The 16,567-nt window shown below is 39.0% G+C and overlaps 1 protein-coding gene across 1 annotated transcript; it reads right to left on the reverse strand.

Annotated features, from left to right (window-relative positions):
- Nucleotides 1-1,268: 1,268 nt before the first annotated feature.
- On the reverse strand, nt 1,269-13,899 carry LOC138209516 (voltage-dependent calcium channel gamma-4 subunit-like). The gene is made up of 4 exons (XM_069168153.1): nt 13,300-13,899; nt 6,205-6,288; nt 3,387-3,527; nt 1,269-3,045 (listed from the first exon to the last, which is right to left on the reverse strand). Exons 1-4 carry the CDS (start codon nt 13,520-13,522, stop codon nt 2,498-2,500), a joined length of 996 nt encoding a protein of 331 aa, XP_069024254.1. The 5' UTR covers nt 13,523-13,899; the 3' UTR covers nt 1,269-2,497.
- Between the last annotated feature and the right edge of the window lie 2,668 nt (nt 13,900-16,567).

The raw sequence follows: 16,567 nt of genomic DNA on the forward strand, positions 1-16,567 counted from the left end.
ATAGGCCTGTCAATCAAATAGACACCACCACAAAATATCCCTTTTTGAGGCCTAATATCTAAATAATGATAGGGTTATTTTGAGATGGACTTTCAGAAAACTAATGGGAAGGAGTGACTGAAGTGAATGACACCATAATGACTTTTGGGAAATATTTTTTGACTTTGTATTTAATGAGAGAAGTTGGAAGGAAGTATATGGACCCTGAGGCTGTTTGGAGATGACCCCTAGTGTCCCCCGGTGGTATTGCAGTTCAAGGCACTTCTGCATTGGCATCACTGACACAGTATTTGTTACTTAATGGAAACAGTAAAAGTGAAATAATTAACTCGTTAATTGATTAGTTAAATAGAAGATAATCAACATTGTTCAAATAATAACCTACCTGCAAAGTTGTTACTTTTGATCTGCAATCACTGATATTTATTAATCGAAGCACTCATGTAAATCGTGTTTAAAAAGATAAAACTACAAAAAAAAAAATGTAAATTTGTATGTAAATAATTTAAGATTCAAACTGCTTCATACTCCACTGGACGGACTGTCATTTCAATGTGATCTATTGATCACGTTTAACTTTTATAATTCCACTTTGTTATGGTGTTTTGTTTTGTTTTTTTAAATGCTATAAAGATGTACAGTATTATATATTATTTAGTCATTTCAACTATGTGCATAATCATTGTTTTGCCCACATTTTAACTATGGTGAAGTCTATAAATTTTACTCAAATAAATTTGTTATTTGATTTTTTTTTTTTAATTGGAGGTTTAATCAATTCAATTTCTAAAATCAGTTTTCTGGGAATTATATAATCAAAATTCAATAAAACTTACATTAGTTAAAGAAAATATTTTGTGTCCTCGTATTCTCATCAAAAGATGTTTCAAAAGGCTTAGTATCATTAAAATGTTCTTGGATCCAAATACCTGATTTTTTAATTTTTTTTTTAGGTTACTCAACAGCAACTGTTTTACTTTGTCTTTTAATTGAACATTTTTAAAGTATTTTTTTTTTTAACCAACTGTTGATTCTTATTTTAAGAGGAACAGGTACGCTGTATTAAATTGTTTAACGCCTATTATTTGACATTTGATAAAGAACTTAGTCAATTATAGAATATAACCAGAAGATTAATCCATAATAAAAAGAGAATTAGTGGCAGCTGAAAGAAGAAGTTAGGTCAAAATTGACTATATTAAGTCAAATTTTTCAACACTATGCAGCAATTGCAAAACAAAGTCACATAACTACATCCTGACACAAACATTTTTATTGTTGTCAATTCATTGAAAATGCTCATTTAGATAATTTTCCAAACATTTTTTTATGGATGTGGAGTAGTAAGAATACAGAAAAGACTTTATTATGAGTAAAATGTATTTTCTCGCTGGATGATCAAAAATGTGTACCAGACAAAAACCTTCAGAACACAAAGGCAGTAAATGCGGAAAGAAGAGTCGTGTTAGTTAACAGGAACACACACAGCATGACCTCACCTCTGTTTTTACACATACCAAGTGTAACAGTCTGTCTGGCTTTAAGTAAGGAATTAATTTGTTCCATACATCGTCCCTGAGTGAATGGAGAGCAAACTACACAGGCAGTCTATACAAATCGTGTTTATACTAATACACCACACAGCATACTGGGATGTACTGTGAGCCTTGTCATTTTTGTTAATTCATATCTACAGAAATCTATATTCATAGTATGAATGTATTGTAGAGTGGCAGTGTTTCAGAGCCATAACACACACTCACATACTGTAACACACATTTGTCACACGACTCAGACAAGCTCGAGAGAGGTTATTAAGATACAGTAAAAGTATTTAAATTGGAGTTGAGAAGGCATAAGACTATCAAAGGTGTACAGATCAAGTTAGCACCATTTGTGTTAAATTACAAACAAGTACGATACAATAATACTCTGATAACAAACAATCACATAAATCACTTAATTATAGCAAACAATTTTGGAGGCAAACATTTTGTTTTGTCTCAGAGTAAAAGAATTTCATTTTCAAAACACTGTTTTAGAAGAAAAACACAACTACCATAGGTTTAATATTCAGAATTTTGATTATATTAAGCATTAAGTTTGTAAAAGGTCAATCTCTTTACTAGGCAAAGTCAGAAATAGACTACCTTCAAAGAATACCAGCACAAGCACAACATTTTTTTAGGCTTTTACTTTTTTAAATAGTAGATTTTAAATACAACTCTTTAAATATTGCTAGAAAATTCCTGTAACCACTTTTTCAAGAAATTATTGAGTCCTATCATAGAAAGTTATTTTGATATCAGATTTTCGCCACCAAATGAAGCACTTTTCTGTCACAGAGGGGCACAAGAAAAACGATGTCAAGCTCCAACCTTTCAACACTGTTGCTGCCTAGACAGTCTTGGGGAGAAATGGTCCTTTTTCATTAACTGTACAACATCTACTATGTTCCACCAAGCTTATTGTTTAATACAGCAATATACTCCTGACCTCATACCGGTGTGGTCCTCCTGTTCACTCCATCTTTCACATCTTTCTGGAAGCAGTTGTGGACTTGTAAAAACCCAGAGTCCCTATCGGGGCTATACGGCCCCGTAGTTCCACTTCCACCCTTCAGAGGGTCCCTGCTGAGGGTGTACATGGATATATCACCCATTGGCAAACCCATCCCCAACCCTGTTGCCCCTCCACCGATCTTCATTCCCACAGGGGAGGGATCACGGGAGGGGTCCGTTGACCTCGAACTGGAGCGCGAACGCCTCCGTCGGTAGCGGTAACTTGGGATGCGAGAGTATGGTGAGGAGGACGAGGTGGTTTTGATGAAGTCATGTTTGGCTCGAAAGCGTGTCTCTTTGTTTTTCTCGATATATATATTGACCGCAAGAACACCCACTGACTCGGCCACGATGAAGGAGAGGGCTCCGAAGTAGAAGGACCAGCCGTAGTTGTAGTGATTCTTCTTGTCCTCGTCTTTCTTGTCACTGGGATCTCCGGCATTGCTGGAGATGTAGACAATGATACCGATGATGTTGCTCAGGCCTGAATAGGGGTCAGATGAAAAAAAAGGAAAAATGTTTAGGTGCAAAAATGAATGACAAATCCTAAAGTTTTTGTTACAGCGTATGCAGATTTTTACTTCTGCTGTGCTATGCTTCTCAAAATAGAAATATACAAGTTTTTTGAAAAAAAGAAAAGAAAAGTTAATGGCTTTAAAGGGAAATGACCAAAATGTATTTGCAACACAGACACTAAAAGGAAGCCTTCACCTTCTGTTTGCTTATTTTCTTGTCCTTCTTTCACACTCTGGCAATGTACAGAGTATATTCGTTGTTAACCAAATTTGTGAGCTGATCTGTAGTCCACTTTCAGGCTCGTCTTACCTGCTGCCACAAACAGGATGCCTGCACTCAGCAGGATGTTGTTCTTGCCGCTGTAGATGCGTCCAACCCCGACACACAGGCCGCCCAACATCAGAAGGATAGTGCTGAGAATTGGGAATAGACTTGATGCCCGCACTATACCTAGTCACATGAGATAGAAACAGTGAAGCCTCCTTGTCAAATGACAAAGTAAAACGCGTCAAAAGAATTACATAAAGACTGTATAGTGGAGCCCAACCAATAAATGTGCTGGTCATCTTTTACGGGTACATATGAGCTTATCGCTGGGTACTGAACTTCGATACTTTTATGGTTCGAACAGAATTGCTTCAGTAGAATCTAATGTAAAAAAAAAAAGCCTTATCATTCATTACCAAAGTATGATACACAGGCTACTTCCACACAAACATTTTTATTTTATAATTCATAACTTTTGGTTGCTCACCCAGAAGTAAATCTCATCAGTGAGCCACAGCATTTACTATAGCGTGTACTTGGGAGAACCAACCACATATGTAAATTCAATTGGTTTCAGCTAAGATCAATTTTACATTACAACACCATACGTCAGAGCTGCATGCGCAGCAGTAAATTTAGAGTTCTATTTGTGCAGCCAGCTAACTTGCATCTACTGATAGCATGTGATGCATTCAGTGAACATCTGTAATGTATAGCATCTAGTGAGAGCTTTAGTGTAAACCGTTTAGGGAACATTGGTAAATTGTAGTGTCTCGCAATAACTTTGTCTGAGGCGTTTAAGGGACATCTGTTAATAACCTGGGTTACAATCTCCCCCTCTAAACTGCAAGATTTGTACCAATGTAATTTTCTTCTTCTTACAATGGTTTTATAAAATTGATATCAGAAAATTGTTCAGGAATCAAAGTCAAGGTATCGGTACTGATATCAGTGTCAACAATTTTTTAACGATACTCAGCCCTACACACAGATGTGTTGGCTGATGAGTAACACAAGATTAAAGAGTCAAAGTACAGTTGATGGTGATGGGTTTTTATCTTTGCAGGTATTTTGTTACAAACTACAGTACTGAACAAAATGAAATTTTGTCCAGATGATGGCACTACAGATATCGTCTGGAGATCACCAAAGTCATTAGTATACATAATTTTCAACCATGAATATCAACATCTGAAACTCCACGTAAAACTGAAGACCTGCTGGTCGCACTAGAGGAAAGGTCGGGGGAATACAAAACTGTAAATAATCTTCAAGAGGCCATGAATGCCTGCACAAAATTTCATAGCAATCCATACAACAGTTATCAAGATATTACAGTCTAGACAAAAGTGATCGGCTGAATGACTGACAAAGTGACAATGACCTGACAATGACCTCCCTGGAGGCGGTTCGCTGCTGCTAAAGATAGAAAGTGAAATGGTTGCTCTTAGTTAATCCAGCAAGGAGTGTTGACAAGTTTATTTCTCAACTATAAAATATCCTCTTAGAATAGGTCATGGTCACAGCCTTTTAATGATCAAATTTTAAGAGGTCCTTATGAGGAACGGTTATTTATTTTTGGTTAAACAGAAGCTAATATCTGCCAATATACTGTATAATAATCAGGTCTAATAACTCTCATATTTGTATGTCGGTATAGGCTGTAATGTCCAGTCTTCGTCAAGATTCAATGAGCAGTATGTGTTACATTATTAAAAGAACTTAATTTGTTAATTTACTTTGTGTTGCTATTTTTATTAAAGTTACACATCAAACACATAGAATTTGATTCACTATTAGAATTATTTGTTCTTTCAAATTGTAAAAAAAAATACCAGCAGCTTCAACTTAGTACGATTCACTTAATAAAGACCGATTATTGGGTCAAGTATTTTATAATACATGAATATGCTGTAACTGTAATATTCTCCTGTCCATTGATAGAATTTCTGCACAGCCTAAACTTTGCCACAAGTGAACTAAAAGGATTGAAAGAAGAGAAAAAACTTCTTTCTCAGTATATCTGTGAAGATTCTCATTCATCCAGGTCACTACCACTCTCAGTTTTTTTTTAGCGAAATGCAACTGGCCTTGCTTGAAATTCTTAAAGATGTTTTATCTCTCATCTGAAAGGCCTCTTGAGTTCTGAGTGACTGGAGTGGGAGTCCTACCCAACCATCATGTGAGTCCAATGAGAGGGGAAACATCTTCAAGAATTTCAACCAAATCCAGTTGCATTTCGCTAACACTTGACTTCTTTTTTTAGGTTCAACAGATGGATGTTTCTAAAGATACTACGACCTGATTAGCAGATGTTGCTGCCTTTCCGTGACACTAACCACGTGAGTGTAAAATCTAAATTTCCTGAGCTGATTGAAACTCATTAATATTGACAACAGAAAAAAATGGGAAAAGTGTTCTCGGGCCACAAGGCTTTAAACTAGACACAAAATGTGATAAGCTGAGTGTAACTGATCTGAAACCTCAAACAAAATGGAAAGATTGATTGGAGTGATATTACTTAGACTACCAGCAGTGTTTGGAAAGTTTCCGCATGGCTGCTCAAAGTATAATTTTTTTTACCATTATTTAAAATTTTAAATACCTTCGTCAAACGTAAAGTGTTGTCTTATGTGGGTAACGTCTGGCCTGTTTTAGACGAGCCCTATTACTCAGCACACAACAGACTCTATATCTCCATAGCTCCATTTACTGTCATGACATCATGGCCTTTATGGGGAGGGCTAGAGATGTCATGACACATTAAGTACCCTTGAAATAAGTCAATCACCACTCAGGAAAGAGAGCGAGAGAATTAAGAGCGAAAGTGTTTGATGATGAAGAGGTTGCAGTGACTTACGTAAGATGTACTCTGAGCTGTCTGTGTCGTAGTCGTTATCCTCTGGAAAGTGATTGATCCGAAAGCAGCTCCCTTTGTTAATACCTGTGTAGAAGCCAAAAGCACACTGAGTGAGAATGTGACTCATGACAGTAACTGTATTGGGAGGTAGGGAGTGACAACAGCTAAAGGAAAACACGGTGTCCTCATAAAGTCTGATGTGAGAAGCTCCAAGAAAGAAAATATTAAACCAACCTTTCACTCAATCAACATTCAACTTTCATGATCCTGAGACAAATAAGGTGTAGGTAACTGGAGTCTCTTTTTGGCCAAGGAAATCTGTGTTTGAGATGAAAGGTCCTGTTTTCACCTCTTACCATGTCAGAAACTATGTGAGGACAGACTGCTGTGGATCCTAGGTTCTGAAGTTCTCAAGCCCTCAGGCACCTTTTATTCAAAGACCCAGTCTCTTCACTGAGAAAATCTTCCCTCCACTTTTAAGAGAATAAAACATCGCAGGGTTATGAATATTGAAAAGTTAGACTTTGAATTAAAAGTCTGACTCCTGATTTTTCTGCCGCCTCCTGTCATTGCTGTCTTTGTTTTAAAATATTAAATATGAATTTGTATATGTGACTGTCGTCCTCCTTATTTCCCGTTTTTACCAGCGCCTGGTTGTAATGCGTTACTCCCATCAGAAGGTGGCGGTAATGCACCTAAAAGCTGTCTGCAAGCCGCCATGAAACAACATAAGGAGAAGAAGAGGAGGCAAATAGTCGATTTTTTTTATCGAATAATTCAGAGCAATTTTTATTAGTACATTTGCTTGAAAAGCCCATCCCTACACAGGACCTAGCAACTTAAAACATTTTTTTTTGGTATCACCTCTGTTTAAGTTCCAGGTTGTTACTAAAAGGTGATGTGAAAACAAGGCAGGTCACTTACTGCTCAGGGATAACCGTCACAACCACTGCATCAATGCTTGTGTGTCGCAGCACATCCTACACAAACATGCCATTGTTACATTGCCAAGCTGCTATAATGGCCGCAGTTAGTCACTGTAGTACTCGATTAAAAGGCAACCTGCAAATTTGATAGTTCCTCTGTTTGGTTGTCAACAAAAGGACCAGCGAGTGTGTCGTGTTGATGATGTCACACAAGTTCCATGTGGCATCTCTCCACATTGAGAAACATCCAGAAAATAGCTGGTACTAAAACTGAGTAGAGTAGAGTGGCTGTTGGCAGAGGCAAAGGGGCTTTGATAAATCATGACAATCCAAACTGCTCGTGAACAAATGCATAAGATTGGAAAAGCCCAGAGCGGGTATCAAATATTACATGACACTTCAAGTGTAAAAATGATCTGAAAGTGTGATGATAAAGGGTGTAACTTCCGTTAATTGACCAAACATTATTTTGAATATTCTACTCTTATTTTACAACCATTAAAAATGTAAGCACTGATTTGTTTGTATCAATGAATTTAAGTTACACCATTGAGAAATCTGAAGTTTTACATCACTTCACTTAAACACTTGGAAGTCATCTGTCAAGATCGTTTGATTCAGCTAAGTCCCTACAATGGATGTCTGTCTCTGTTCTCTTTTTTTCTACTAACAGATGGGGGTCTCTTCAGTAACAGATCACAAAACATAGTGATGCACCTGCAAAGGTAAGAAAGTAGCGGACTGTAAACTTGTAAACCTGGATACAAACATTGCAGGATTCTGAAGCCGTGTTTAGACCGAACAAAGCGAATATTTTGAACTTGCATGGACGCAAATTCGCGTCCTTTCGCGTCGCCCGGCGTCAATTCGCGTCTTTGCATTGACATAGTATGTAATCGTTACGCGGGAGTAATTCGCTTTGCGTTTGGTCTGAACACGGCTGTAATAGTTTAACAATTGGCTTCGCTAACATTTTAAGATGGCAAGAAACTTTGGATAAATTTTGCATGTTTATAAAGAATCTTCACAGGGAACTTGCAGCCAGTGCACTGCATGTAGGAGTCTGTTGTTCACTGGTCCATTTAGCCTTACTGTGCTGTTGCGAATACTGGAAACAGGACTTCCAATTTGTGGAGTGTTTTTGATGGGTTGTACACCATTTGTTGTCAGTGTGGTCAGTAGTGAGCTGAGTTTTGGCTATAAAATAAAAATCAGTGTCAACATTGGCTGATCAGATGTAATCACTGGCTGTTTGTTTTACGCCTGAGTGGCTTTATGCATCCTCTGGCTGCGTGGTATCTTGTGGCAGACAGCTCATTTGGATGAGGTGAGGAGGTAGGACGTGTATTCACTATGTTTGTTTGACTATCATAATACAGCGTGGCACAATGAGTGCAAATAAAACACAAGCGGTGCATGTGTCATTTTTAGTATTTTTGATTTATTCTATTGTATCCACCAGCACTTTTGATGTGTCACTTGTCTGCAGAATTTACGCTTATTTGTGGTTAATGTCTGAGACAGCTGGGGAAGAGAATTAAAGAAAAGCAGAGATGAAGTGATGAAACATATTTAACATCCCAGACTTGGTCTGTCAGCTGCACTCTCTCCACCCCTCTTTCAGTCTCTTTCAACACTTTTTTTTTTCTACATCACTTTCACCACTATCGTGTCTCAATAACTCACTTGCCTCCCATGTTATAAAAAAAAATGTGTCCTCTCTCGGTTTCCTTTTGAGTTGTTCTGTTCCGAGGACAATCATTGGAACGATACAGAAGCACACTCATTGTTTAACATTATTTTTGTCTGTCTGAGTGTGTCTGGCATATATGTTATATTTATGAGAATAATATTTCAGAATAATAGGAATAATTTTCTGATTCTGTCGTCCGAAAGATCCGGAAAAAAGTAGCGGTAAGTGTGGGGTAAAAGAAAGGGTCAAGATATTTAATATAATGTATATAAAGTAGATCTCTCTCTCACCCGCCACTTAGAGTGGGTCGTTTTTGTCTTTCCAAAGCTCAGATCTTACATATATTATATACTATATCACTTGATCGAGATCAGCACCTGTTTTACACATGTTTTTGTGACCACTGCACATTTCCAATTTCATCATGGACTTTAGCCGAGAATGCACATAAAATATTGCGTCAAAACCAAGTGGCAACTAACAGTGACGACACCCATTGGTTTGTGAGCGGCCATTATGAAACCTTGAGTTCAGATATTAGCCGGAGCGATTTGGAGCAGGAAGTGACCATATTTAGACGAGCTGGGTGGGAGCGAGCGGGGGATCTGACTCGATCTGATTGGAAACCCAACAATATTATGTCCTGCCCACCGATAGCCGTAACCTGACTCCACCACAGGCCTGTCAATGAAACAGACACGCCCCCAAAAACACATCTGTTTTAAGATTATTTTCTAATTAATGACGGGATTATTTTCGGATGGACTGCCAGAAAACTAACAGGGAGTAACTTTAGGTGCAAAATTACTTGTGGAAAAAAAAATGTTGACTTTGAATTTCATGAGACTAATTGAATGGGAGTCTATGGAGCCGGAGGCTTTTTGGGGCCAACATCTAACTACACTCAATGGTTTTGCAGCTTAAGGTACTTCTGCGTCGGTCTAATTTTTCCGACCCAGAAGCTGCTTTTATATACAATCTGTGGCCAAAACTCTGAGCAAGGTATTTGGACTGATGTTGGCGTTTCAACGGCAGCAGAATGTCACTGTTCAAGACTGAAGAAGTGTCTCAGGGCACAAGTGCAACCAAGTGGGGATTTTTTTTTTTGGTGTTCCCAGGATTGGGCATCCTGAATTTTTCCCTCATGATCAGACTGTCAACACTGAGTTCAATTGTGATGTTCTGAGGCTTCTGGGGGGAAAACATTCAATGCAAACCACCTGAACAGTGGCGCAAAGGCACTTGGGTTCTCCAACAGGACAATGCACCTGCTCACAGGAACATGAAAAATGTGTAAGAACAACACAAACATCAATCCCCACAACTCGATTTGACTTCCTGTGACTTCTTTCTGTTCCCTTAAAAATTTGTCATAAAATTTGATGTGTGCCCTCTGTTTGAGTTTCATGTTTAAGTCGCAAATGTGCATACGCAAGCTGTCACAAAAGACAAGAGCGACAAAACGTAGCATACTTAGTCATGAAGGTTATAGTTTCCCCATGCTCCATGTGCAAGTTGCTGAGATTGTTGTTGTATAAGATTAAACAAAAACTAAAGAAAAGCGAAGTAAAGATTAATACATAATACACAAAAGGCCAGTAAGAAGATGGTTAGGGCAATGATGGTATAAATAGAGAGAGTGAGCTCACTGGGGGAGGTATCTCCCCAGAGTCCATCTGTCTGAGAGACCGAAGCCCATCTTTTATTACTCAGCATAGCTTCACCATGGCAACCTCCCCCCAGCAACCCAGAATCACATTTCAAGCTCCGCTTCTCAGAGGACGCCTTTGACATCTTGCTAATGCATTCACCAGGCTAACAAACACACACACACACACACACACACACACACACACACACACACACACACACAGAAATAATGAAACACACACGCTCACATACATACTAACAAATCCAGAAAAAAACAGAAAGCAGCCTTTATGATGCAGAGAAGATCTAGAATCACCTACAGACAAACACTTGAAGAGATTAAGAGCCATCAGCAGGATTTGACCATGTGAAGTCGCACCGAATGCTTGCTTGAAACATTTCAGATCTTTTAGTGGCAATCCAGCATGTTCAGCAATTAAGGTGGGGAGATCCTTAAGTGATAGTTCTTGTATTTCAGCGTGACTGGCTGCAGAAATGGATCCCACTTAGTCCTTTTAAAGTTAATTTTTTTCCCAGTGCTCACGTCAGTGAACCTCCAGCTTGTTCTGCAAGACACGGCACTCATACAGATGCATGTCAGGCACAGGGAGACAAGCGTAATTTCTCCTACGAGGTTAGCCAACATCCCTTGAGGCTGACACATCATTTATGCAGCTTATACAATTGATTGGATTCTATATTGTCGAGTGGCTGTGAACGCTTTTCCCTAAAACAAACAAATCAACCACAAGGAGAGATAATCCACACAAGATTGGCAGGAACTAAAATAAGGATTTAAATTTTTGGACATTTGAGGAATGCATTTAGAAAAAAGAGTTACAGGGAGCGTCCTGATTGCTTATTTTTTTTTGTTACACTTTTAAAAGCAAGTCTTTGATTGGATATCGCTAACATTGTTCAGGCCGTGGGCGCAGCTAAAGGTGTGCCGCTAGAGGCCATTTAGATCGACTTTCACAACACTGTCGCAAAAGTGCTGATGTGATGCATTTATAAGCGATAATGAAAAAATATTCAGTTTCCGCTCAATGTGAACAGGATTCATAATGAGCAGTGAGTGAGAGCATGGTGGGGAAGACGGCAGATGTTTAAGAACAGCATGCATGCCATCTCAGTTCTGCTCAAGCATTTTTAGAAGCCAGACAAGGAAGGAATGTGTCTTTTGATTAACTTTACATGCAATCCATGAATAGAAAAGCACTTTGTCTACATGAAATTCCAGTAAAAGTAGTAACAGTGCAGAGCTGGTGTCTGGAGTGTGAACTTTATAATTGCTGTACTCACCAGCATATGAGACAAATTCTAATGGGCAAGTGTTGCCTCTTGACTTGAACTCCCACACCCATGAGCTCCCTCTACATGTCTGAGACATGCTGCCTTTGAGTCTTACGGAAATATAGGAGATGCAAGCTTCTTTTTTCTAAATCAAATACATCTAAACACTCAATTTATTTTGATTTACTAACTTCAAGCTCATCTGGTGTTTAATACATGAAAGCCTGAATGAATTTCCATACTTCCCATTCCTAACTCTCTACTCTGATATGATTATTATTTATTGAGATATGATTTCTGTGAAATGCAATCATAGTACATAACACATTGCCAGATTTGCTTTCCCTTAGTAGCTATAACTGCAACATTTGTTTGGCTGTAAAACATAAATGAGCAAGTATATACATGCAGTATCAAATATCACTTGTAGGCACGTGTCAGAAGGTTGTTTTTTTTTTGTTGTTTTTTGTTTTTTAAATAAAATCAGTAAAAAAAAAAATGTAATTCAAAGTTATCTATGTATTAGATGTAGCTGGTTTGTTAGTTAGACGGAAAAAAATATCATACAGACAAAAGGGTTTCAGGACCACTAGCAGTGGACAGCGCCACAACAGGCAGAGATTATGGAAGACGTCACTGGTGATTACTTTCATGACTCAACTGATTGATTTTATTGATTTGGTTTCTTTTCAGGGAAGCAGTCGCGCGCAATGGTGTGCAGACGTGTCCAATCAAAAACGTTCTCGCAACGTGCGAAGCCCTGCTCAAAACTCCTCAGGCGTGTTTGTCGGGGATCATGGGTAAGCTGCAACACAGCTGAGAAAACTACCAAACCTCCTGAACCAACAAGTCAAAACAGCCCTTCTGTAGCTAAAACTTATTTTAGTCTTTACTGGGAGGAGTTTCCAAGCAACCGTCTCTCGTTAACAGGAAGATGGGGACGAATAATTAAATCATACCGGGCAAGAAAGATTAATTTCATGTTACGCAAAACGTAAAACATTAAATGATCTGAGTATTGTTTTCTCTTTTTTTCTGAGACTAAATGAATAATTTACAGGGGAAACGTATTCGAACGATTCCTTACGCACCACCTTTGCTCTCAACATGCAGCCGTTTCCCTCCAATTTATCTTTGAAAACATTACCATGTTGTAATTTAAACACTATTTCATGCCATTCTAAAACAGAAATATGGCTGATAATGCTGTTCAATCACTTGGCTGATGTCGACTGTTGATGCGTCGTAATATCAGACAATATAGGCTATTTGTTGCAAAGGCACTTTTTGCGTCAAAGAAAACGTTTCTGGATTTTTAACTCGGAGTTGCCAGGTATTTGTTCCACTAACAGAACGTAATGACCATTTGATCAGTTTCCCAGCGTCTACTGTCACCTCCCCGCCCTAAAGAAAAACAATCAGAAGAAGATCAGCTGGCACAACACTGGACTAAATGCTCCGATCGCTTCATATATGGCAAAAAAAAAAAAGTTTGTTAACTTACAAACACTTACTTATTAGACTTTATTTTACCTTCGATACAACAGATCCTCCACAGCCCGGAATGCGTCAGGTCGCCTTTGACTTTCTTGGGTTGCATCTGGGTTTCGTCGGAGGTGACATTAGTGGTGTTGCAGATGTACGCCCGGGAGTAAAGCCAGTAGTCGGTGCCGATGGCGATCGTCATGAGGCTAAAGGCGATGAAGGCCCCCACGATAGCCAGCAAAGTCTGAACCCCTCGGTCACACCATGCCATGGCGTCTCATAATGTGTGGGGAGGGGGGAAATCAGCCACAGCAAGCTTACGCACGCGGCGAGGAGCGCATGGTGCCAGTGATCCTGGATAGAAGAAGCGCTGTTGGCTGTTCCCAAACCAAGTGTCGATCCGAATTACTGCGTGATAATGATCCCGGTTCTCCAAAACTTCAGTCGGAGTTCAATCCAAGTTGCAGACCTCGACACGATCGCAGTTTTCGTTTTATTCCTTTGAGTAGGCTGGTCATCTCCTCAATCCTGCCACAGGTGGAAATTTTAAGAAAGAAGTGTGGAAACGCATTGCTTAAGCAAAAGCACTGTTATCATGAAGTGAAAGGGCGGTGCTATGTTGACCACACACGGTTAAAGCTTCTTTACAGTTTACTAGTCAACATGAAACTGCACGGTGTGACAAAAGATGCAGCATCGTTCATGCAGACCACACCTTCCACGGCTGGAGCCAATTGGAAACAGTGATGATAACAGCTGTTGGAAGAAACAAAAAAAAACAAAAAACAAAAAAAAAAATCCTCTTTTACGCTGACATATACACTGATGTTAGACAGCAGCAGGATCTGAACAGCTTTTACCGTTGGTACGACGATTTGATCAAACTAGTCTTTTAAAACAATTCGTATACTGTATAAAAGCACAAACCTATGGCCACAGAATTTCACACAGCTTTGAAACTGAGCTTCATATGTTTTCAAAAACATTCAGAAATCACAAAAAAGATTTTTTAAAAAAACAACAACACAGCTGCCAGCAGAGTGATGAGAGAGCTACTGTAGCAGCAACTTTTAAGTTGAAAGGATCAACACTGCTGACATTTTTCTTTAAACATCCATGAAAACAACTTTGAAGTTGGAACAGTCTGCATGCAAAATCACGCAGCTCATAAAACTAGAAAATAAGACATAAATCTTGGTCATAAAAATATAATTTTGCGAAATAGAATCTGTTAAGGGCTGGGGGCCTGTCACTTTAAGCCCCTAGCTGTTTGCATGTGGTTGTTTTTTTGTCTTTTTTTTTTTTATCACACTACCACAGAGAGAAAGGAAGGGTCTACAATATGTGGTACAGGCAGTTTCTGTGCTGCCCCATGTTTGACCGAGGGCCCCCCACTCTAAGACCCCGAGCTCTGACTCACTTCCTGGTCCCTGCAAAGAGAGTGACAAGAGTAAATAGAGTTAGTGTCAGGGTCTGAATGTCTGCGTGAGTATGTGTAGAGTGAGAAGCTGGAAATAGAACTGGAACGTGAGGATCAGGAGATAAAATTAGTAGGTTGAGTAAGGGATAGTACAAATAATAAAATTAGAATATGATAAAGAGCTTGGACAAAAAAAAAAGAACAGTGAGAGTGAGGATATGGAAAGTACTTTGTTTATTTCACATATTTTACATATAAAGAAAAGCAAATCACAAATGTTTGTCTTACATTTTTTGCTGTGATGCATCCAATGGGCTTCAATCATCCTCACAAAAAAGGGTGGGAGTGGAGGTATCACAGCAGGTGATGAGACAGAGGCAGAGAGGCGTTATGTTTCAGATTGCATCAGCAAACAGAAAAAAGTTTTTAAAGAATTATATGTGATCGGAAACCACAAACTCTTGTTCTTTTCATCTATTTTGGACTCTTTCAGATGCTGCCTCGTCTTTGACTTTCAGAGGAAGTAAAAACAAATTGGTCCAATGAAGAGTCATCAGAGACAGGTATGGTAAAATACCGTATGTCCTTTAAAATAGTTTATCAATGAGTCTAATTCATATTACAGGTCGTACAGAAGCACACTGCTTCTCACCAGGCAACTCATAAAATTAGAAAAGTAGACATATATCTTGGCCAAAGTCAAAAATGCAGATTTGATGCCGCTAATTGAAAGAAGTCTTCTCAAGTGTTGAACCGCGTCTGTCACTTTAAGCTCTTGGCTGTCTGCAGTTGGGGGTCTTTTTTAGTGGAGCAATCTTTTTTTTTTTTCTCCCACTGACATAGAGAGAGAGGCGGGTTTTCCAGCCATGCTGTTCCACTTCATCATCATCGTGTGTGTGTGTGTGTGTGTGTGTGTGTGTGTGTGTGTGTGTGTGTGTCTGAGATTCCTCCCTTCATGTGCCCCATGCGGTTCGGCTTCCAATCCTATTGTCTTTGGGCTATTTTATGTATCGTGGCAAGATGTGTCTGAGTGCTGCTATTTCATAGTACAATTGATGTGTGGGCCTTTCAGCTGGCCTGGCTGAAGTAACTGTGGTAATGGGAGCGAGCGGAGCCACTGATAATGAATCTAATTGTCATCGTCGCCCTGATCCAAAGTTCTTTTCGACTTCACTTCTTCCTCTCTGCACTTTCCAGCTTCTCTGTTGTGCCTGCTTTATTTGAGAGCGGGCTGGCACAGCTTGCCCTTTCAGTCTGCTTAATTGAGGTCTCCTCTGCCAGTTTCCTTCTTTCTCATGGTGTTTTCTGCTTCCATGCCGGGCTTCGGCCCGTGCCAAGATCGACCTCTCTATGACCTCTCTGAACTTGCCTCTCAAATACGACACTTTAAGTGTTGTGTCTTAGCTGCTTTTTTTTTTTTTTTTAACACTTTCAGATTTTAGTAATTGCTACAGTCTGGCCTATACAGTGAATGAGATTCTGCATGGCATAAGGGTGCACAACATTAGTGAATGTGCCAATGTGCCAAAGCTATTTAAATAGTAAATCAGAGACCTCATCGAGGAAGTGATTGTTTTTTGGAGTTTTTTTTAAATTATATTGATAAAATTCAGACTGATTTTGGTAAAATTGTAGGGTGAAGAAAGAAGCTTCTTGGATTTAGTTTATTTTGAAAAGGAAATGAGCGACAGCGAGCCTGAGCAGGATGGGGATGAAAGACCGTCAGAGGCAAGAAGAGAGAGAACATTAAAACTACTAATATGCTAACGAGATGTATGCCAGCTGTGACATGTGGTAAAAGTTCAGCTCCCACTGGCAAAAAAAATATTTCTGGCATCTGAGAGCAAACATAGAACAGCAGTGAGAGAGTTTTGATGTGAAGTGTTTTATCTCTGC

This window comes from Embiotoca jacksoni, unplaced genomic scaffold, assembly GCF_022577435.1.
Source record: "Embiotoca jacksoni isolate LCO1_2020_lvr unplaced genomic scaffold, fEmbJac1.0.p SCAF_4, whole genome shotgun sequence".
NCBI lineage: Eukaryota > Metazoa > Chordata > Actinopteri > Embiotocidae > Embiotoca > Embiotoca jacksoni.